Source organism: Acanthopagrus latus, chromosome 5, assembly GCF_904848185.1.
Source record: "Acanthopagrus latus isolate v.2019 chromosome 5, fAcaLat1.1, whole genome shotgun sequence".
Classification (NCBI taxonomy): Eukaryota; Metazoa; Chordata; class Actinopteri; order Spariformes; family Sparidae; genus Acanthopagrus; species Acanthopagrus latus.
In genome coordinates, this window is record NC_051043.1 from 5,712,783 (window position 1) to 5,736,588 (window position 23,806).

At 42.9% G+C, this 23,806-nt stretch overlaps 1 protein-coding gene across 4 annotated transcripts in view; it reads left to right on the forward strand.

The window, feature by feature from the left end:
• Positions 1-1,682: 1,682 nt before the first annotated feature.
• Positions 1,683-23,806, forward strand: part of dtx1 (deltex 1, E3 ubiquitin ligase) — a 52,149-nt gene continuing 30,025 nt past the window's right edge. Inside the window, exons 1-3 of one of the 4 annotated variants that reach the window (XM_037098246.1) lie at positions 1,684-2,261; positions 2,437-2,642; positions 2,751-3,358. In XM_037098246.1, coding sequence (XP_036954141.1) covers positions 3,100-3,358 — 259 coding nt within the window. In that variant the 5' untranslated portion in view covers positions 1,684-2,261; positions 2,437-2,642; positions 2,751-3,099. Of the gene's footprint in view, positions 2,262-2,436; positions 2,643-2,750; positions 3,359-23,806 lie in introns of all 4 variants that reach the window. The other 3 variants (XM_037098248.1, XM_037098245.1, XM_037098247.1) reach the window with 3 other exon arrangements.

Genomic DNA, 23,806 nt, shown 5'->3' on the forward strand with positions numbered 1-23,806 from the left:
CTCACCCTGTGTCGCTCCATTAATGATGTGGGTAAAAATGCATCACTGCTGCTATCGAGCCTGCATCATCTGATACCAGCACAGCCGCCCCTTTTGAGTTGATATGAAGATTCTCTTTAAAGGGTTTTTTTTTTTTCCAAAAAGTTTTCAAGGCCTCTAAAGGCATACTAACAGTAAAACTAAAAAGCAAGAAGCAAGAATCTGTGAATAAGCAATTCTATTTATCGCATTTCTCACAGTCACTTTGAAAAACATATGAGTAAAGACTAATTTGTTACAATCTAGTCAGTCTAGTCAGTCACTGCCACTGATGTGACGTAATTGATCTTTGCTGACAGGAACCAGCAGCACTGAACTCGCCTAGCAGACGCACCGTGAACTAGAGCGCCAGCAAAATAAGCTTCAGCAAGTTTAATCAGCTGCTGCAATCCAGATGTTCTGCAGTGATGAGATCAGATCCGTACACGTCTTTTTTTTTTATCATCTAGCTTTCCTGTAGCTTCAGACACTTCATCAGATATCATGATGCCCTCAGTGAGGTCAACATTGTCAACAATGCCCATGACAAAACTGCAATGTATGAATCATAGTAATGCTTCTGCAAGATATCAATCTCAAATGACACTTTTTTTTTTTTTTTTTTTACTTTTCACATAGTTCTGTGGATATTTCTAATAAATTGAAACTCAATCATCACCTCTCTCATTTCTGTCAGTGACGTCAAACAATGACCCACATGTTCATGAAACCAGGTTTTTATGTTACAAACAGATGCTTTGGCTTTACATTTCATTTATAGTTCTTGGAACTGTGTACAGCTGTCTTGTGGTTTACAGTCAGATCTTATGTACTTGTCTTTGTCCAAGAAAGGAGGACTGGAGTTACTGTTCTGTTTTACTTTTTTTTTTTATGAGGCTGTCAATATTTCACTGTTTGAATATGATGGGAAGGGACTTTACTGTCAAACCTGTTGGAACAGGAAAGACACATTGTCCAGTAATATCACAGTTCAGGAGGACTTGACTTGGAATTTGAGAGGGGGGGCCACATTACTGAAGTCGTCGAGCATTATTCTGGTCATCAGAATTTTGTTTTTTTATGTTATTGGTGATAAGATACATTTAAAAACATGCTACTTTGGCTTTGATGCAGCATCTAATCTGCAGAACAACCAGTAACAAGGACACGTTACTGTTGCTGAGTTGATTAAATGACTGTAGGTGAGTTAAAAAAAAAAAAAAAGCCTCCAAAATGTAGTGGAGTGGAATACACAGGTAAGAGTACCTCAAAATTGTACTCAAGTACAGGATTTGAGTAAATGTACTTAGTTACATTCCACCACTGGATGTACCCACGGTCTGTTGATGGCACTATATGTCTGGGACCCCAGAAGTGTGAGCTGTGTTCTGGGTGAAGTCTAACAGTGGCCCATGTTCCAACTGAGGGCGACATTATGTTGTACCTGTACAGTCTCAGTGTCAGGTGGATGTCACGTGTCTCTCTGAGTGTTAAATCAGATGCTGAGATGTGATCTGTAAACATAGCATGTCTCCATCTGATCACCTGTGCCTAAATGTCTGACAGGAATTTATCTCCATCTAATCTGCCCCACTTTGTTCTCCGCCCCTGTCAGCAGGGGTTTTATTTTGAAACCAGATACCGGAAGTTGTACGTATTTGTTTGGCTGTAATTGACACTTGGGACGATTTTCAACGGCTGACCACACAGGTGCGCCCGGACATTTGTGCGTAATTTGCGGCCGGCGGGAGAATGCGTGTTTACCGTGCGAGCGCGCGGCGTTCGGCGTTCGAGGCAGAGACGCGCGTGAGCCGCGGGATGTGCGCGCGGCTCACGCACTGACGGCCGTGCAACTGGGGCATGCATTCACTTTAACACAGCGGACCAACAAGCTGCTGTAGTCTGTGGCACAGTCGCCACCAGGATACAACGACGGCTCGGTGGGGTTTGTTTTTTTTTTCCCCCCTCCGTGCGGGAGCGTTGGATTAGCGGAGCTGCGGGAGGAGGAGGAGGAGGAGGAGGAAGAGGAGGAGGAGGAGGGTTTGAAGGAAGATTTCAGTTTGAAGGAGAGGAGAAATCACAGATGTGAAGAAGCAGGTGCGTTACGAGATTTTGCAGCTGGTTTTGTTTTTTTGTTGGGTTTTTTATCCCCCTTTCTTTTCGTGCGATCCGATGTTCGGCCGGAGCCCGTCAGATGCAGCCTCTACCTGACAGATGTGCGGCTCCACAACTGCAGCCTACAGGTCTGTATCAACCCGTGCATGCTGCGAGACACACTCAGAGCGAGCCCGGAGATTTAATTGTGTTTACACATCGCAGAGGCAACAGAGGCAGCGTTCTCTGCTCTGCCTCCACTGCACCTGAACGGCTCTCTCTCTCTCTCTCTCTCTGTGTGTGTGTGTGTGTGTGTGTGTGGAGACGGCTGAGTGATATGGTGTCTGCTAGGATTATGATAGCATCTGGCTGCTCTGTTCCAAACCACACCAATATGATGGCAATCACAGTCAGTCTGCTTCCGAGACAGCTCACAGGCTCCTGTGCGTTTTCTCCCCCTCACTACACTTTATAAGTAAACATACTCGCCAGGAGCTGCAGGCCACTAATGGGGCTCCAGCACAGAGCTGGTTTGTGTCGTCTTCCCTTGAAACAGACTGTTGAGTAATAACTCCTGGGAGACATCACATCATTTGTTTACCAGTGTGTTCTTTTTCTTCTCCTTGTCCCCTGTGCAGAGAGTGTCCCCTGTCTACCTGCTGCCGCTGTGGAGGACTGAGGCTACTACGGCTGCAGTTCTCATCATCATCACCACCACCACCACCATCATCTGCCACTTCAAACACAGCCAAACTCGAGAGGACAGAGGCTGCTTCTGGCTGATCAAAGCGCCAACAGTCACCTGTAGACGATGACTCCAGCAGAGCAGCGTGCCTGAGAGCAGCATGAGATAATTGAGAACCACCACACTTATCGCTGAGTCTTGCTTTTTCCGTTCGCCGCTGATGAAAATGTTCCAGTGTGCCAGTTGACTGGCAGGGTTGCAGAGCTGTTTCAAGCCCACGAGCGCAGACGCCGCAGAGAGAGATGGCTCGTCCAGGATCAGGGCTGCTGGCGCCCGTCAACGGGCTGGGGTACCCTCCTCAGAACCTGGCCCGGGTGGTGGTCTGGGAGTGGCTGAACGAACACGGGCGCTGGAGGCCCTACACCGCAGCTGTTTGCCACCATATCGAGAACGTACTGAAGGGGGACGCCCGGGGAAGTGTGGTGCTGGGGCAGGTGGATGGCCAGCTCTCCCCTTACATCATCGACCTGCAGTCCATGCACCAGTTCCGACAGGACACAGGTAAGAGACGCGAGGTTTTCCTGTCTACATATGAGGGTGTCACAGGTGGGGGTGTCAACTAAAGCACAGATAATGTGGGAGTAAACACACCGGCTTATGTATACATCAATACTGTTGTCTGTGATAGGTGAATAAAAGAATTATGTTAATGATGCACATCTTATTATCATATCATTTTATCACACGGGGAGCCATTTCATTAGAGCTGGATGGGGTTGCTACACACATTATGTAACTTCCAGGGGGATAATAAGGGGACGCCTGAATGTCCCGTCTACGTTGGGACCGGTGTTGACGAGCCACAGGTTGAGCCTCGAGGCGACGCAGCAAACAGGACACAAAGCAGCCAAATGAGCACTAATTTATTCATTCAGGAGTGTCTTTATGCTGCTGCCAGAATGCCACGACCTTGCCAAAGGTCACCGTGTTCGATGGGGGGCTGAGCACTCATCAGGCAGGTGAGTGCCGAGGCTCAGTGTGACGCTCCTCGCCCTCCTCAGCCTGTTGTGATATTAAAATGTGTTGCCATTGCTTTGGAGGAACGACAATCGCATGTCGTACGCACTTTACTCTTTAAGAGACGGTGCTCATAGTTTCTGCCACATTACCTCAATGTATGTCACTCCACACGATGGAAAGAATATACACTACATGGAATAATCTGATTATATGTCAGAGATTTAATATCTCACTGCGAATACCTGAATACTGAGCAGTTAAACAAAAAGTTTCTCCTCAGGTTTACGTTTTAGTTGTCTTCTGTAAGAAAGAACAAGACCAATGTTATGGACACTGAGAGATCGATTACGTCGGGACATGCTCACAGTAGAGTATAGGGATCTTCTTCTTCTTCTTCTTCTTCTTCTTCTTCTTCTTCTTCTTCTTCTTCTTTTTCTTCTTCTTCTTCTCCTCTTTCCTTACTTTATCAGAGTTTGTAAATGCTGCTGTTGTTAAGTCATAGAAAACTGTGTTGCTTCATATTATTGACTCCATTTATCTGCTAGAATTTCACCAATACTAATATGTCAGTATTGGGCCAGTCGGTCTGATATACATCATGCATCATAGTATTGTCAGAGTGATGATTAGGGTTAGACTGATTATCAGATGACTGATTGTCACGGCCGATATTCACAGTTTTTTCAGATTATCACTATCAGTGGTTTTTGTGTCTGATCGCCCATAGAATAAATACATTTCAGAGTGCAGTACTGCTCTGGTGGTTTTTTAACCAAACCACGACCCACTCAACGTCCCACCCAAAACTCTATCTGATTGGTTACATGTCATAAATAATAGCCTTTCAGCTCGCATTAACGACTTTAAAGGTCATCTGCGGTGGTTTCTTGATTTTGTTTTGAGTTACCGTAGCCTGTCACCATAGCTGAAGGCTCAGCTCGTACGAGAGGGAGCCCAGGCTACTACCTATCTCCTGTTTACTGATTTGTTTGTTTCCAAACGAAGTGTACGGTGATTCCGGTATGTTTAAGTGCATTTTGAGTTGTTTTTTTTGTTTTTTTTCATATTAATTATTTTATTTTACGTTTTAAGTATATTTCCATGGTTATCTGGACAATATCACCAATCACAATTCATTTTGTCCCATGCCCAGTTTGTAGTTTGTACTCTGGTCTCACTCACTGTCCCGCCTACAGGACTGTTTGATCTGTTACACGTCACAAGTAATTGTTATCTGGTCATTTTTTTCTAAATTTGGACAAGATAACTGTGGTTCCAAATATCGGTTATCCGTTTATCTTGATCACTTATAATCTGCGTCTGTGTCTGAAAAGTCCCTTGTAACGACGACCGCGGTAGACTGTGCTTTCTATTAAGTAAAGTCCCCTCCAATACTGATACTGAGCCTGTTTGTTTGGCTGTAAGCGATTCTGCTACCTTTTTGAACATGACCAGATGTTTTCTCTGTGTTTGTGCCTGTGTGTGGATTCACCTTCCTGCTGTCCCCGTGTTTGAAGAGGAGATGTGGGGGAGGTTTTAGGCATCTGTTAAAAACCAGCCTTGGACAGATCTCAGCTGCCTGAGTTATTCTTTCACGTCTGATTCAGCTACATATCACTGCGTTAGAGGCAATTATAAGTCAAGGGAATTCTGTGTGAGACGCTTGGGGGACAGGTCATGTCTGCAATGAAAAGCAATGTTTCATCACCTCTTTGATGAAGCGGAGCACGGAGAGTACAAACCCTCTCTTTAAGTCTCTGGTTTGAAGGTTTTATTTAACATCAGAGCCTCATAAGAGGTACAAGCAGATACACGGGGGGGTGTACAGAAGGTGACCTCACTGTGCATCAGCTGCGTTATGTCACCTTTTGATTCATATGCAGTGATTCCTGTGCATATGCATCAAGCTATGTGGATCGAGTTGGCAGTGTTATTTAGAATACTGAGTAAACAGAGTATAGTTCAAATTCAGAAAGCCCCATGGACCAGCTGTCAGTCTAATAACTGGCTGATTATGTAAAAAAAACTGTCCAAATGTAATGAAATGCTTCTCTAAATCAGTCATACCCAGAGACTGAGAAGATTTTATTTGGGTTGCCATGTAAATTTGTACAATATCTTCCATAGTTATTTTTGTGGGACACCGTTGTGTCACATGAAAGCTTGTTGGTTAAATGGAGGTTCCTGAACTTCTTTCCTCTTTAAATCAGATTTAAAATGCTGCCACAACAGGCAAAACAGTCTTTTATGAGAAACAATGGGAAATTAAAGAAGTAGAGATTTACATGTGGTAAATAGTTTAATTGAGAGGAAATAAAATCATTTCTACTTTAACATGTATGAAAGGGTCAAAACTTGAAAAATATACCTGTTTAAAGGTATACCATGGTATGAAAATTGATGGTGATTGCACTGTGTATTTGCATATCTGTGGTTATTGAATTCTACGGATTGGTGAAATATATATTTTAAGTTTCTACCAAGGCTAATGTCTGCCTGGACATAAAGTAAGTATTGCACTGTTTAAAAGGTGCAATATGTAAGAATTTTAGTTGAAAACATTCAAAAAAATAATATGAGATTTTTAGGGTAGGATGTTTATCCTGCCCTGAAAATCTCATATACTTGCAGCTCCTGTCACTTGTGTGTGTGTGTGTGTGTGCTCTCTTGCTACACTGCATGTGTGTTTTTATAGAAACCCATCTACAGAAGGGCGTAGCAAAGCTAGCTCAGGCTATAAATTCTGCGGCATGTGGCACTGGTCGATGCTGCATACCCTTAACCCGTTTAAAATAAATAATAATAAAATAATGATAAGGAAAGATGTTTTATGGGTAAATAACATGTTATTATTCCTACTCTGACACCCCTTGTTTCATTAAATGCTGCATATATACAGCAAACATGCTTTCATACACACTGCTGAGCCATAATGAGGAATATTCAAATACTCTACCTCCAAGTAGCATGCATTCTTCAATCCAATTCAGTTGAATATAGCACATGATATATTAGCCTGCCTTTATTCTCTGTATTCCTTGTATTGTATTCCTAGCATTCTTTCATGTTCTAAATGCTGAATATGAGAGCGGCAGTGTTTCTGCCTGGCTGTCAGGAGGGTTGTAGTGTGAGGAGCCTCCTCTTGTTGGTTTTATCCCCTCTGATAGAACAGAGCACAGTGCAGCACATGTGTCTCGGGTTGACTGGCTGCGAGATGAGCCACTGAGCCGTTTGTCAGCCATTACCACGGCGCCACGGCTAGGCCTGACGTTTATCGGTCCACGTTGTGCCGTTCGGTGTGTTACCTTCCCCCTCGGCTGGGATAAACCTGTCACGGCCGGCCCTGATGGACTCCCGCTGCCTCCTCTGCCTCCTCCTTCCTCCTCCTCCTCCTCTGGGTGCCCTGTTCCTGTCCCTAAACGTGGGCAAACCTCTGCCAGGCCACGGCCATCGATCTGAACTCCCATGAGCCTTGGCTTCAAGGCCGCAGTGATATTGTTGCACCGCACCAAGAAACTCACTCAGCTTGTTTTATTGTGGATTTTGATGCATCTGTTTCACATCAGATGTTTGCTATATTTGTAGCTCAGCGGGTCACCCGCAGCCACTCGCTCTGCTGCAGGCTTATGGAGTGTCCCTGTGGGGAAACCCCATTTTGTCGTGGAGCCAATGATCATCTTCTGACGCTGGTTTTTGCCAAGAGCTGGGAGGAGAGTTGAGTGTGCTTTGTGTCCCGTCTGTGTGTGTGTGTGTGTGTGTGTGTGTGTGTGTGTGGAGTTTGCTGACGTGTGTGCGATGGTGCAGTCTGCCAGCGGTGGCAGCTGTGGCGTTCTGTCCCTGCAGGCCGTGTGGGGGTGCCCTGCTCTCCTGTGGGTTTGGGAGGAGCTCCTGTGGGCAGAGTTACTCGGACTAATGAGACGGCAGCCATAGTTTATCTCCATGGCTCCCTCTAATCAGAGCACCATGACGACAGCGCACAAACCGCAGAAGGAATCGGCAGGGCCCCTCTCTGTGGAGCGCAGCCTAAACACATCTGTATTTAGTTGGCATTGGAAAACACAGGGCGTGGAGTCCATAATACAAATACAGGACAAGAGCACCAGTCTGTGGTGAAATCCTGAACCCCAGTGCTTTGTATATACAGTGTCACTCGAGGCTTAGAGGCTTATATATAGTGTGGATGAATATCTGGCCGAGGGCAGGGAAAGGATTGGCTCCAGGCCAAGGCGGATCGATCCGTTCTCCTCCCCAGAGGGGCTTTTGAACCTCTAAACACTGCTGTGGACTGATCCCCTTTCACTACACCCACTCCCATAGCAAAACACATGGGCTTATCTGCCATCTCCATCATATACCAACACTTATGGCCTGTCTGATGGATTTCACACTGCAGCTATTGCTTCTGCCGCCTGCCTTTTAAGCATTTACTTCTCCTATGTTTTCTCAAATGATGGAGGGGTGGCACAAAGCATAGAGAAGAACAGGTTCACATTCATGAAAGATGGATAAGTCAGTGTTGACTGCTCATAGATGTAACATCAGCATCCAAAGCGTTGTTATTATTCAGTGAGGACGGGTCAGGTTGGTTACTGCTGTGATGTCATTTCACCGCAAGAGAAACTTAGTTCATAGCAGGCAGTCATTAAAGCACAGTAGACAGAGGAAAATACACAACACTTCAGCAGAAATGTGACACTGACTCACAGGGTAAAGGGAATGTAAATATATTACTGAACTGATCAAATGGACAGTTGACAGTGGACAGTAAATGGAGTTTCTCACTTTCTCAGTCACGTCTTCAACCATGGCACGTGTTTCACGTATATAACAGAATTTCATCTCTATAACACATTTTTGCTTAGATGTCAGTGTATTCTAACAGCATGACTTCAGTTCTCAAAGTTAAAAGGACAGAATGTATGATTTAGTGACATTTACAATGAAAAAATGTTTTTTTTAAAAATATGCAAGTTCCCCTGGAGCCACCACTGTTTGGTTTGTCTTTTCTGGGCTACGGTAGAAACATGGTGGTTTGAACATGTCACTTCCCTATGTGAGTGGCCACCATAGCCACTCAGACCAGCAGTTGCAGCCCTTTTATATATGTATGGGGTCATTCTAAGTTGAAACACAGTCATTCCTTTCAGATGATTATACACTAATAAGTACAATGAGAACACAAGTATTATATTCCGTATTTGCAGACCTTTAATCAGACATTGTTAATCATTGCTTAGAACTGTCTTTTTTTTCACCATTGCTCATTAAAATCTTTCAATACGACTCAGGCAAGCTTGCTCACAAATGAAATAATGTTATAAAGTTTTACCCGTGTTGTGTTTAGTTGTGTTTGCTGACTTCCTTCGTCATCCTGTCGTATCATCTTTGCCTGAAGTAAACACATGAATTTCTTTGGGATGGAACACAACTCAAAAAGAAATATAACAAAAGTCTTATTTTTGAGACAAAAAATGTAAGATATTATATCTTTTAAAGGGTGATAATATATCAAGAGTTGTGTTTTTATGGCCCTTGAGTGTAAAACAATATGGGTTTTGTGTTGATATCCAAGTGGGCTTGTTGAGAAAGCTCTGTGTGTAACCCATAAGGTGCAGTGACATGTTTTTCGTGCACCACAGAAGTTGACTGCATGTCACCTAGCAACACTGGCCCGCAGATGTATAAATACAACCTTTATTTGGCTCGAAAGTCACATCGAGATCAAAATCTCTTTTACAAGAAGTCAGTCAATCTCTGCCAAGTTAAACCTCAACAAAAAGAGTTTTTTTTTCCTCCCACAAATAAGAAATTAAAAAAAAAAAAAAAACACTTCATTTTCATGCACAAAAAACAAATCAGTTCAACACAGACAGTGTGCAGTGAATGTATCAATGTATGAATGTGTGAGTCTGTGCTGTTGTGTGCCTGGAGTTGTAAAGGCCGTTACAGCTGTTTGGTGCTGGCTGTTGTGAGATGGTCCATGTGTGACTGCAGAGATAACCCCTATCAGCGGCTGTTGGCTGCTGTGTTGCCGGTGTGGGCCTTTTGTTTGTTTTGGTTCCACAGGCGTGAGAACCTCCTCCCCTCTTGCTCATTTCCCTCGGCTAACAGCCCTCCGCGATGATTTACAATGAAAAAAAAAAACAAAAAAGAAAACAAAAACACCAGCAGACAAAGAAGAGATGGTCGTGTTCTCATGTCTGTTTTGTGTTAAGCTGACAAACAGCAGAGTGCTGCGGTTGTGGTCTGGATGCTGCCTGTAAACTTGCAGAGCGTATGTAATGCTGCAGATTGTTGAGGAGGGCAGCGCTTTAGGTTTCTGTTTGTCTTTCATGTACTTCAGTATGTAGTAAACGTGTGTGGGAACTGTTCTGGTGGTCTGTGGGAGGAAGCTGTAAAAAGGATTCCCGCTATGTACGCGCTAAAGGTCAGGTGCTGTATGCATCAGCTCTGGCTGTGAAATCCCACTTGCGTCAGAAGAAAGCAGAGTGAGCAAAGAGTGGAGCCTCCAAACTCCCGATTTAGAAAAGAAAAGTCAAGAAAGAAGCAATAATAGAGACGAGACAGAAGCAGGCACTCAGGAGCTTTTGTATTTGAATGTGTCAAAGTGTTTTTTTTATGTTTTACACTGGGGCTGTTGTTCTGGTCAGACATGTTGTAGACCTAAAGACGGACTATGTACAGTATACTGTATAATAATCTGTAGTACAGTTGCAACCAGCAGTTATTTCATTATCAGTTAGTTTGCCAATTATTTTCACAATTAATCATTTGTGAGCAATGCCTATCAGTATGGTTGTAGGAGGTCTACTGAGTTGACATGTGTCCACAGTGCAACACTGCAGTGGATGATGGCGCTCTTGGAGGTGGGGGGGCTTCCTATGTGTCTCTGAATTTGACGTTGTGTGTCCCCTCAGAGTTGCAGTAGTGTTGTCAAAAACCCTGAAATACAAGTAAGCACCTATACTGAGTGTCTGAAATGGTTTCAGTGTTCATTTCCCACGGTGTCACTGCACCAGTACCAGCTGCATTTATGCTCTCTTCTCTCTGTCAGTGATGCAACACATACAAGCTGTAGTGCCAACATGGTCAGGAGGAAATACACTTTCTGTTGCGCTTAACACACAGAACACAAGCCTTGTTACATTTGTCTTTAATGCCACAGTGTTCTTATATACATTTTAGCAGCAAAAGATACAGCATCACAATCATGTATCATTGTATTAGTTGCGTCAATGCCAAATTTGTTCAAGGCACTGTATCAAAAATAGACATTACAGTACCATGAAAGCACCATATAAGGCAGCAGTTGCTAATTAGCACACCGCTGCAGTCAGTGACAAACAAAACCTAACATGACTGTGTTTGCCACTGGTGCACTGACGGCAGCCTCCAACTGTCTGACCCAGTGAGCGTCCGACAGGCATCCCCATGGTGAGTTTTCAAGGGCCACAGTCTCCCCACCACATTTCCATAACTTAGCTGTGTTTGGCCCATTGATACAGAAACTTAAATCTGGTTGCAGCACAGAGCCAGAACTCTATTTATTCCTATGAAAGCACTCAACGTCTCGGGTATGGATCTTCCATGTTGTGAAGCCCACAGACATGTGCACGAGAGACCTCCTCCAACCGAGCTGGATGATTCTCAGTTCAGCACCCGGCTCACTTGAATGGGGATAAAGTGATTTAATCAGGCAATATCTTTTACACTTTCCAAATGTTATCGGACCGAATGGCTCAAATTGTGAGAGTGAAATAACTCATTTTGTGACGCCCAAAAAATGTATCCACCTTTTTACAGATGTTTATTTCACAATGTAAGCTTACTTGATAATGCAAAATCGCTTTGGGCCCCAATCATTTGCGTGATGATGTAGCCTAGCAGTCTTCCTTTGTTCGGCCTCAGAAGCTTGAAAACAAGATTAAACGAATAGTATGCAGTCAAACGTGGTTGTGCACACACCGCTGCTATGCTCAGAGTTAAGCTAGCTGATTTGTTGTTGTTGAAGAGCAAGACAGTTTTTACAATATTGGCAAACAGCCGTATTATTGATGGTGGCTCTGCCAATTATGGCGCGGTACCCTAAATACTTCCACACACTTCTTCTTCTCAGATGTTTTGGTGCTTAGGATGACTCTGCTCGCTTGTTGTCCTCCAAAACATTATGGTTAGCTTTGTTTACTGACGGGTCAATAAGTCAAGCTGATTGAAGTAAACTACAATAACCAGCCTAATGCACTTACTGATGGTACATTTCAAACAGGCTATTGCTGTTCGATTATTACTTTACACTCTACATGAACAACAGATGAACACATTTTCAATAATAGAGACAATCCTCCTGCTCAGTAGTCAAGGAGAATCAGCCATTGGCTACAGAACTTTACCTGAGCCCAAAGTGACGTCAGATTACCTCTTTTGTCCAATCAGCATTTACGCTTTATTTACAGTCATAAATGAAAAGGAGAAAAAACAGCAAATCCTTACATTTTAAGAAGCTGGAATAAGCAAATGTTTGCTCGAAAAATGACTGAAATGATAAATCGATTGTCAAAACAGTGGGTGATTAATTTATTTTCGAACTCATCAGCTCTGTGCAGCTCTTCTCTGCAGGAAAGTCACCTCCAGACAACATTCTCAGTCTGGACTAAAGATAAACAGACATGACATAATGACCAAATTCTTTTGCTTTCAAAGCTTTTTGTAATTAGCGTAATTAATCAGTGGAGGTCTTTAATCAAAATGGTGCCTGGCCAACGCAGTGCTAAGGTGTGACAGTACACAGGGGTCCATTATAGCCCAAAGCAGCTGGCCGAATTCCACTTGGATGTCGGCAGGAAAGGGACTGGAGCGGAGCTGTGGAGAGGGAAGAGGTGGGGGTGGCTGCTGATGGAGGTGAGGAGAGAGGAGGAATAGAGGGAGAGGTGGAATGCTTTCCTAATGGAAAGTGACAGTCAGGGTGGAGGGAGGGATAATAACAGAGAAAAGACCCTCAGCTGTGCACATTCCCCTGCTCTCTCTCACTCTCTCTGTCTCTCTCTCTCTCTCTCTCTCTCTCTCTCTCACTCACACACACACACACACACACACACACACACACACACACACACACACACACACACACACAGCTTTTGTCTTGTCGCTGTACGGTTCCCCATCCAGGGCCTCAAGGTGTGCTTGTTTTAATTAAGCATTAATCCGGCCATTTTTTATCTGACTTAATATTTTGTTTATAGAATGTAAGAAGATGGATAGATATACTTTATTGATCGCCGGAGGGGAATTGTTATGTTACCGCAGCATTATCAACAGAAGATTTAGAGAGTAAAATGATTTTAAAACAATACAATCAGATCTGCAGAACTCCGAATATTAAATAAAGTTTTTGAACCTTATATCCATTATAAGGAAACAAGAGGCGAACCGTGTGTCTCTCCCAAGCCATTTACTGTGTATGGTCTGATGAGCAGCCAACACAAGAAACTACAAACAAGATTCTTTGTTTGTACGGACACAAAATGTTTATCAAGCAAATCTGAGCATTTCGTTTTCGTTAATTTCTCAGGGAGTAATGCAGGGATATCGATCTCGATCTTGAAAAAATGTCAAGTGTTTAGATGGCTGGTATATATGAGGAAATACAAAAGGGGACTATTTGACCTTGGCAGAGGTATGCACACTACTGATTGACTTCTAGCTATTGGGGTTTTTGCCTTTTGTGCATGTAGAAGGTCGGCAAAGTGACAAAGCCCATCGTCCAAGGAGTTCCCCACAGAAAACATTGCTCCTGCACTGCCTGAAACGTCTGGTTTGGAGTTGAGCCTTTGCTTCCATAGCCTTTGTGCATCACTATGTAACTGAGGGAGGCACTCTGCCTCTGACTGGCTGCCTCCTGACTGTTAAGTGATGGGCGTGTGCAGTCTCACCTTCAGACCAGAGGCGAGATGTCTCACTCTGTAGTTAAAACTGGACACTCAACACGGGGTGTGAGAAGAGGTGCTGAATTGATGCACCATATGAGAAACACAATGTGTTTTTTGAAAAAGTAAGTTTGAACCTGTAATTTAGCATAATATGACCTCTTAAATATATTTTATCACATGAATTTGATTGAGTTTGTCTACAGGGGTTATTATCATCACCACTGTCTAATATGTAAAATCTGAATAATGTTGAAATCGCTGTCAGTGTAATGTACCTTTATCAGTAATACTTGCACTGCTCTCAGTGTCAGCAAGCAGCTGCAGACGCTGAGTTGCCATCGCAGTAATGGCAGTGACACTGGATGGCATTAAGCTGGAAAGAGAAAACATTTGGCCATTTTTCTTTTGCATTAGTTATTCTAATAATAAATTCAGCACTACACGTATTCAATATTCCCTGTGAAACATCACTCAGGCTGCTATTCCCTCTTAAGAGTGACCTTCCTCGCAGGGCCGCGGTGCTTTGGTCCGCCCCGTCCACATCCTCATTGCGTTACCGTGATGAAGTCTGTGCAGCTTCTGGCAGCCTCCAGCATCGGGAGCACAGACGTCTCTCCAGATCTGCTTTTAACTTTTAATCCAGCGAGTCACCACTTTTAACTTCCAAAGTGGATATCTTACTCTTTTATCAGGGAAGCAGCTTTAGAGCTGCTCTCTGCGCTGCTTGCTTATCAGGCCAGTCTGGGAGGTCACCCAGATCGTAAGCTGTTGTCTGCCTCAGCCCATCAGCCGGCTGCTGCGGAGATAAAAGCATCCCTTCTAAACTGTTCGGGTAAACTTTCACCCATCTCCTGGGTACATTTGTTGACAGATCTCTTGTTGAAGTGTGTTGTGCTATCCAGGATTTTATTCAGAAAAATGCCATGGTCACTTGAGTCAACAGAGCTGTTACCAAACGTGATAAATAAAGTGAATGTTGACCTGAATAATGTGGAAAAGAACAGTGTTACATAGCTTTATAGCACTGGAGCGCTTCTGTACACAAAGCAGATGTCAGGTAGTTGTTATATTGAACAGGGACAGAGTGCTGCTGCTGCTGTAACACATGGCTATCTTTGATCTACAGGAGTGCGTGGTCTAAGATTTACAGAAAGCTTCGTCTGACTGAGACCAGAGCTGCACTGACGCAACTCGAGCTGCCAGCGGTTGCAGCGAGCCAAGTTCAGAGCTCCCTTGATCAGTCTCGGTGAAGGCAGAAACACAGAGTGGGACTTTTTGTTTTTTGGTCTCTGCATTTGCACTCACTTCGCAAAAAAATACACCCATAGCTCCCCCCGACGCAGCGGCGGCATGACAAATCGCTAAAGCCGAAACCGGGATGGTTTTCTCAAAAGCGTCTTAGGGGGAAGACGGTCGTCATTGTTCGTGCGTGAGCCCCTGTAATGGCCGAAAACGATCTTCCCAAAGTGTGAACACTCAGGCAGGAGTTACAGCTCTGCTGTGAGCTCGCTACTCAAACACTGTAGAAACAACCAAGACACTGCCAGAGTGTAAATTCTGTCAGTATCTTCTCATTGTATACAGTATGTTTCTTCACAGATTACACTGACACTGCTCTTGCTCTAAAATAGGATCGTATTTATTCTACATATCCATTACAAACTCATGAGGCACTCCCAGTTTTTGTCGTGGATTTTCTTGAAAAGATGTGAAAATTCATGGGACAAAGAGTTTTTTTTGGTTATGATTTCTTTTTTTTATTTTGCCCTCAGAGCTAAATTGAATCATTTTTGTTATTCTGTGTATGTGTATTGTAAGCTTCACCAATTCTAAGCCTTTTTACCAGATTGGGTTGAAATTTGTCCTCAACATCCAAGAAACCCTAAGAATAATTTACAACATGTACAATGTTTGTGTAAATTGTTGATAATGATCACAGGAAGCAACTGATTTTTTTTTTTTTTTTACCTGAATGAAAAATCTTGTTTTTTCAGAATTATCCCACTTTCTTGCAACCAAATTTCGATTTTAATTTTTTAGATTAACTTGAAACTTTCTTCCTTGAGAGTGTTAATACTCATTACATATATAAAAAACATTTATGACAAATTTCAACCCAAACCGGTGAGATATAAGCAATTGATGAGGCCTAACATACACATGCAAAAAATGTTCCAAACTTTGAAAACTCAGCAATGTGATTGTGAAAGGTCCAATGCATGTTAGCACTCTGACGTTAGCCTTTTGCTCAAAGCGCCACTTGCAGCTGTTAGAATAGCTGTGGACTCTTGTCGTAGTCTCGTCATCAGTAAGCGGATGAGAGGATTAGCTGAACAGCAACAATTTCAAATGGAAATCTTAGATATACTGCCAGACTTTCATCGGTTCACTTAATCGAAAATAAAAAAATAAAAAAACTGTCTCTCAACTGCGCTGAATTCAGAAAATGGTCCAACAGTAACCGCATCTGTAGAGCTAATAGTGTTGCAATATCCTGACATGTAGTCATGATCACGGTCGGTTGCAGGCCTTGTTTGTTCTCGAGGTTTTGCCTGACGTCGCCTGCGGTCTGAAATCACAGGTGCTGGTTCACTCTAATGGAAATGAGAGGAGGAATTACTGCGACAAGGAGTGGGACGAGCACACGCATGCACGTAACGGGATCACATTCCCTCACATTCACACACGGAAAACAATCACTTATTTTGATTGTTTGCAGCCCGGGCGCTCAGCAGAATATCAATATGATTCTCTCTCTCTCTCTCTCTCTCTCTCACCCTCCTCTCCTCCTCCTTCTGTGTCACCTGTGAGTGCTTCTAAATCATGGCTCCTGGTCAGAGTCCAAGTCCTGTGACTGGTGAGCGTGAGGAACATCCTGCAGCAGGCTGGGAGATGAATATTTGCCAGGCGCTCCTGGCAGAAATCCCTCCAACCTCCATTGTTGCTCCTCAAAAGAACTGCTCACACACCGTCACTTCTTCTGACATTATTAATGAGAGCCTGCAGAATTTATATTACTCCGGCCTCAAGGTGATTCTTTATCAGACTTCAGTGGTAATTGCTTCTACTCTCTGCTGTCCCTTTTGCAAGGATGCATTCAATCAGAGACATTTGTCAATATACGAAAGGAATGAAATCACTTCAACAATATACTTGAGGCTGAATACCTGTTGGTTGAGGCTGATACTAAATCACCTGATTTAAAAAGAAGAGCTTCAACCTAGCAGTGATAATTTCATGAGGGAACTTGACGCCGGAGCAGATTCATTATTCCAGAAAATAACTCAAATAAAAGTGAAATAAATAAAAGCACATTTGAAGTCCACATACTGAGATAAAGAAGCAGTCTACTTCAACATACCGCAAGAAGCTTTTAGCTGACACCAGTGCATCTATATGACCGACTGAAGCAAACAAAACCATCAGTCAGAAGACTGTTTTTGTATAACTGGCTGCCCAGTTGAACGTCTCCTGCCACTCTGGTTTGAAACATATTTTTTTGTTGTTTGCCGTCATATGCCTTCATCTGTTGCCGAGCAGAGCTCCATGCTTTCTGTGGTTTTGCTGGCCTCGGCTGCAGCACTTGTTGCACCATCAATTGTTGTTTTCTGTTTATTAAACTGGCCCAGGGATGTCAGCATCTCCTTCAACCCTTCAGACCGCATCTGACTGCTGTCAAGCCCAAGCTTAGGGCTGTTGCTGCTGGAGTATGCTCCCTGTGAAAACTTGCATGTATTTTTTATTTTTTTTTTTGTATTTTCAGGCACAAATCAAATTCAGAGTGCTGGGACAAATCACACGTGCAGTGAGAGAAAAAAAAAAACCTTGCACATGTCTTCACAGTGGAGGCAAATCCTAACTTCTGCTTAATACGAGTTTATATTTAAGTCATATTGTAGTGATCAGATCATGTGACTGGTTCAAGATGTAGAACAAAAAGAAAATAAACTGCCAGAGCGGTTCTGTCAAAACTGCTGGTTTAGATTAAAATCGATCTTATTAGAAAAAAAAAAATGTAATGCATTTGTAAAAGTGTGCACAATTAGTGCTTGATGTTGTTAGAATTTTTTTTTTTTAAGAATGGTATCAATACCTGGACTGAACCTGGTTCCTAAACGCTATTTTTTGACATACTGATTTAACAAAGTCCTTTTTTAACAAAAGATAACATTTCACATACTCATGGTGAGCCCCATCTCTTGGCGTCACCTGGTGTTTTTCCTGCACGCCTGGAGACAGCCAATCACCAGCACTATTAGATCTTGGCACAGCAAGCCTGCTGCGTACAGTACTTATTGGCTCACTGACGCTGATGAGATGAACTCCTCCAGCATTGAAAATTGGGATGGGACCTGTGACTGGTTGAAGATATTGCAGTATAGTTTTTGGTTTTTTTGATTAAAAGAAAAAAAAAAAAATTTTTACAAATCCGATTGTATGTTTCTTGGGTGCTTTGGGTGGTGTAACACTTAAAGCCTGATAATCTCACCCCCTATCAGTGCAACATGAATTGAATTTCAAAGCTGACCCTCATCTGTTCTAATTAAGCCTGCCCATAAAGTCAGAATTGAATTATTCTGTATAAATGGTTTCTAGCAGCTATTAGAGCCCAGAGAGCATGAAGTCATCTGCCTGAACTGACACCACCCTGTAAACAACCTTTCATTATGATGCAGTAAATGTGGGATCATACTTTCAATACACAGTCTCCCATAACAATATCACTCACGCATCAGCAGCTTTCTGTTCCTCCTCCTTCGCCGCCACAGATCTGATGACTTCTGAAAAAGTGGATTTGTGAAAATGAGTTTCCCCGTAAGCGCTGACCTCAGAGTCCATGTGGCACCGCTACGCCCCTGCAGTCTCGATAAAGCCCATTGGACTCATGTTCGGTTTAAGCTCGCTAAAAGCTTTTAGCGACCCAACAGCAACTCTCCAACCAGGACATGACCCTGATTTTGTTCAAGCCTCTGACATTTAGCCTCGACACTTTGGTTGCCTGGATATTCTCTGTTCCTCTTAATAGACCTAATAGTCAGATTTAGGAAGTGAACATTGCGCAAATATGGCATTAACAATAATTGAGCTATTAAGGTGAGCTATTAATGCTAAAAAAAAAAAAGAACGTCTGCATTAATTTTGTAGCGTGAACACAGAGGAGATGTGATTACACTTGTGATTCAGCAGGGAGAAGGTCTGGGCCTGATATTAAAAACTCCTTTGGAAAGTAGAACATGGTTACGGAGCCGGTGTGTTTGGTAAATCCATTTTAGAAAGCGGACAAAATGGACACGAGCGTTCCCTCCCCGCAGGGCGGTCACATGGCCTCTGACCTCTCTCACACCATGTCTGCTGTACTGCTGATCAGAGCTGGCCACTGGAGTCTGGCGCGGTGACAATTCGCTGTAATGTAACCAGACGTTTCCTCTGATAAGACCTGACCGCGTCTGACAGCCATGAAGCGACTTATAAAAGCCTGTCTCAGCAAACTCATTTACTGCACGCTGTTCATCTCGATGAGTCAGACTCCCTTTATCTGTCAAATGTAATATTCCGAGCAGTCTTTTCCCTCTTGGTGCTTCCCGCGAACATCTTTGATGTTATTATCTCGTTTGTCAGAACTTAAGTACCCTTGTTTGTCGGTGGTAAAGTGTCAAAAAGTACATGTACTCAAGTACTGTACTTACACATCTGAGGGGCTTCTGCTCCAATTTTCTTTGTTTTCATGGCCACTTCATTATTCCACTAAATATCAGAGGGAAATGAATACCTTTTACTTAACTATATCTCCAGAGATGGCAAAAGTATACACATATCGGGATGATATGGCCCTAATAATAATTTAGTGATAACAAACAATCACGTGGGGCAACTTACTGCTCTGCACTTGTAACGCGTTATTTATTTATTTATTTATTTAACTTTTTTTGCATTTTGAATGCCATTTTATATATCCATCAATCACTTTAAGGGCCTCTTGTTGAACAATTTGTAGCGAGCTCACATGCATTAATCACTTATTGGCCAGGCGTGAAAAATGAGACCTGCCGCGTCTCTCTCTCTCCGGCGCCCATACAGGCCTGGCGATTTGTCCAAGTTGTTCACCGCCGCTGGATTGTGGATTTCTTTGTGAAGGACAAAGAATGTTACTCTGTGCACGTTCACCAGCACCTCGTCTCACTGCCTCTCTCCGCTCCACTAACAGGGAGAGAGCAACAGTAGCTGGAGTTAATTCCGAAATGAAGTGCGCTGACATAAACTAACAGCCAACACGGAGGTTCCACAGAGCTCCTTAAATAACATTTTAAGCTCAGGACTTTTACTTGTATTAGAGTTTGTGCAGTGTGGTATGAGTACGTTTACTCACAACACTTGCTCTGTATATATTTCTGGGTGTACATGGCAGCCAATAATGACCTTTGTCAGAAGATTTTTAAAGGTCCAAACCACATATTGTGAATGATTCATGCTGTGTATGATAGGTAAGTATATAATGATAACACAACCACCCACAGTTTCAATAGAAATGAGTCAGACATGTATGACGTCTGAAATACTCACCACAATAAGAGATGAGGTGGCGATCGTGTGGAAAACGTCCTCTCCTTTCTGGATCTTGACCTTTTTGCTGCCCTAGTTAGCAAAGTTCACATTGTGTTCAGTGACGCTGCAGTCTGCACACACCTCGTGGGCTGTGATTGATACCAGATCCAGTCATGTAGCAGTAAGTGTTGCATGTACAGTGTGGCAGAGGTCATCAGATTGAGAGCCTTGTGAGCTATTTCTCATGTGACGCGGTTCGGCCATCAATCAGCTTTCCGCTGAGCGGGCAAAATGGTTTCACTGATGCACAGTCTGTCGTGCCCGTGTGACGCCTGACATGAAATATCATGCTGTCACTGTTGAGCACCGCTCCATGTTTGGCGGTGGGTTTGTGTGTGTGTGTGTGTGTGTGTGTGTGTGTGTGTGTGTGTGTGTTTGTGTCACTTTTACTTGTATTGAATAGAGGGAGGAGTGGTGCAAGGTCAGCTGTAGGGCTAAATGATGCGTTTGGAGGCATTCGGAAACATCAAAACATTCCTATTGATATCACATTAATGTCACCATGCAGTGTATTTATATCTATATTGTGTACTTTCTGGTGTTGATGTATAACATGAAATGCCAAATGCATCCATAAATCACATAGACCTGCAAATTATAATAATTTATACAATAAACTATTTTAATGTAAAAAAAAGGTACATTTGTTTGACACTGTTAGATATTACAAGAGATGAAAACCTTACTTACTGATGTTTGATACAGTTTTTCCAGAAACTTTACTTCAGACCACAGAAATATGTAGAATGCAAAACATTGTAACATGGTCTCATCATGATATCATGACCCAAACCCTCATTAATGTGTCCAAGGGTCATGTTTTCAAGTTAAGTTTACAGGGACGTTACAGGTAGGCATTGTTACAAGTCAGTAAAATGCAATATATAGAGAGCATTCAGCTGCAGCCAATCTACAGGCTTTTTGAATAAAACATGTAATGCAACAGTTGAATACAGGCACGGAGGCTGACAGTAAAACACACAGAAGAGCTGCCACTGCAAACCGTGACTGAAACAGCATTGACTTAGAAGAACAATCAACATCAACGACAGACAGTAATGATTAAAAACAGCAAAATGAAAAGGGAAAATGCAGTACTTAAGTTGTATGAATCACTGTCATTTTATACAAAGCTGCGCACACAAAAACAGACACACACAACACACACACACACACACACATTCCAAAAGATGAGACATTCCTGTTTTGTAAAATGACTTTTTAGGCCGGCATTTTCCATCGTCTCAGCTCAGGAAGGTGAAAACAAAACCAAACACTGACATTGAAAATGATGTCGAAATGAAAACAATCCAAGCCCTGACACTGCATTTGAAATTGAACGTGTACAAAGTTGGATTCTTAAAACAAGTGATTTATGGTGAGTATCACAGGATAACATCTCTCTCCAGTGTTTATGGTACTGTCCACATCGATTTTTCACCCTAGAAACCTCACCTCTGTTTACTGTACTGCACAATGAAAGCATGGTCATAAGATCATGGTAGGTCCACAGTCTTTATCAAGTTACTGCGTATTAGAGCTGCAACTAATGATTATTTTCATTATTAGTTAATATCCCTATTATGTTTCCTGTAGAATTCCTGTCAAAACAATTTAAAAATGCTTATCACAATGTCCAGGAGCCCAAAGACACAAAGACCTAAACAATTAATCAATTATTTAAAAAGCTGGCAACTAATTTTATTTCAATCGACTGATCAGTTAATTGACTAGTAGTTGCATCTCTACGTCTCGAGTTGTATTTACTGCTCACAGAATTGAAGATCATTTCTACTCCTTATAAAATCTTTTTTTGTCGTACATGTCACAGGCATCTGATGTTTGAATTGTTCACGTTGGTGAAACACGTGTTACCATTAGATTTTTAATATCCTGTGCAGTATCACTTGGCAGCACTGAGTTCAAACTGGCCTGATGCCAGAATGTAAAAGCTCCGTAGCACCCAGGAGTAAGATGGCATTGCTTGGCAGCTGTCGGGGATGAGAGGGAATGTTGCACTTCACGAGGGATAAGCCGGCAAAAGATCCCAGAAAATTAGCGAATGTCCTTCCTTGGAAGGAAACTGAAATGTTGACAAAGGCTACACCAACCGAATGGGTTGTCATTGTTTCAGGTTTGTGAGCAGGCTCTGCTGTCTTTCATGAAACGCTCACATGGAAGGATTCTGTTTTCCATGTGTGTTAAAGTGACTCCTCTCTGCTAACAAGACGCCTGTTTTACTGTAACCCTGACACTGCTCCAGGTTTCTGTGTGTGTGTGTGTTTGTGTGTGTGTGTGTGTGTGTGTGTGTGTGTGTGGGTTGTATAACCTGGATCTGTGCCTCCTACTCCCTTGTCCTTGTGACGTGACGGTGCGGCGCTGACATGCTAACGAGGTTCCTGCTGGACCTGATGAGGCTGAAGCGGTGTGAATTGGACGAGGTGGACTGTGCGGTGAAACACACATATGCTCGCGCCGCACATTCAGGCACGCTCACCTCTTCTCACCACTTCTTGTGTTAATGATTAATCCGGCATTTTTTTTCACAATCGATCATTTATTCAATAAAACATTAAAAAAAAAACAAAAAAAAACAAGAAAACGATCTGTGAAAAATGCTCAGCACAATATGCCAGAGCCCAAAGTGACGTCTTCAAATTGTCTCTTTCATCCAACCGACAGCCGAGCACCCAACGACCCGGTCAGCAGGATATTATGTTACCAGTTAACGTTAATGCAAAACACAGTAACATCCAATGATGACATGTGTGCCAAATGAGGTATAACATGTTCATATTTTTTGCTTATCAGTCCCCTGTCGCAGCAGGAGGTTGAGAGGCAGCTGGTGGCGTTTGCAAGCCAACGAGGCTGCCAAATGGACGAGAGGTAGTTCGAGTCTCAGCTGAGGATATTTTTGAGGACACCTGACCTGGAGGCATTTCCAGATGCATAAGTGCAGCGTTGTGACAAGGCAGAACCAGACATTTCCACCTGAGCAACCTGAAAGTTGCAACATAAAGAAACATTCCGTTTTTACGCAACCTACTTGGCCACTTACCATAAATACCATGACAAGGAAAAGCAGCACATCATAGTGTTTAAGAAGGTGGAACCAGCAAATGTTTCAGCAGCTTCAGTGTTTAACACTAATCTTCCTTTTGATAAAATAATTCATCGACTCATTGTTGCTTACACGTGAACTGGTAGTTGAACACACACACACACACACACAGACACACACAACACCATGTGAGTCAGTGAGCATCCTTTGGCAGAGCTGAAGCTGCTCAGCTGAGGACGGTCACGACATCCAGCGAGTCAGAAGGTTGTTTCAGGGTCTGTTGCTTCACTGCAGTACAGGAGCTGGCAGGTGGACAAGACTGTAACTTCATTTTCTCAAGATTTTTTTTTTTTTTGCCACTCTGTCTTTTTTTCTTTCTTTTTTTTTTGTTACCCCACT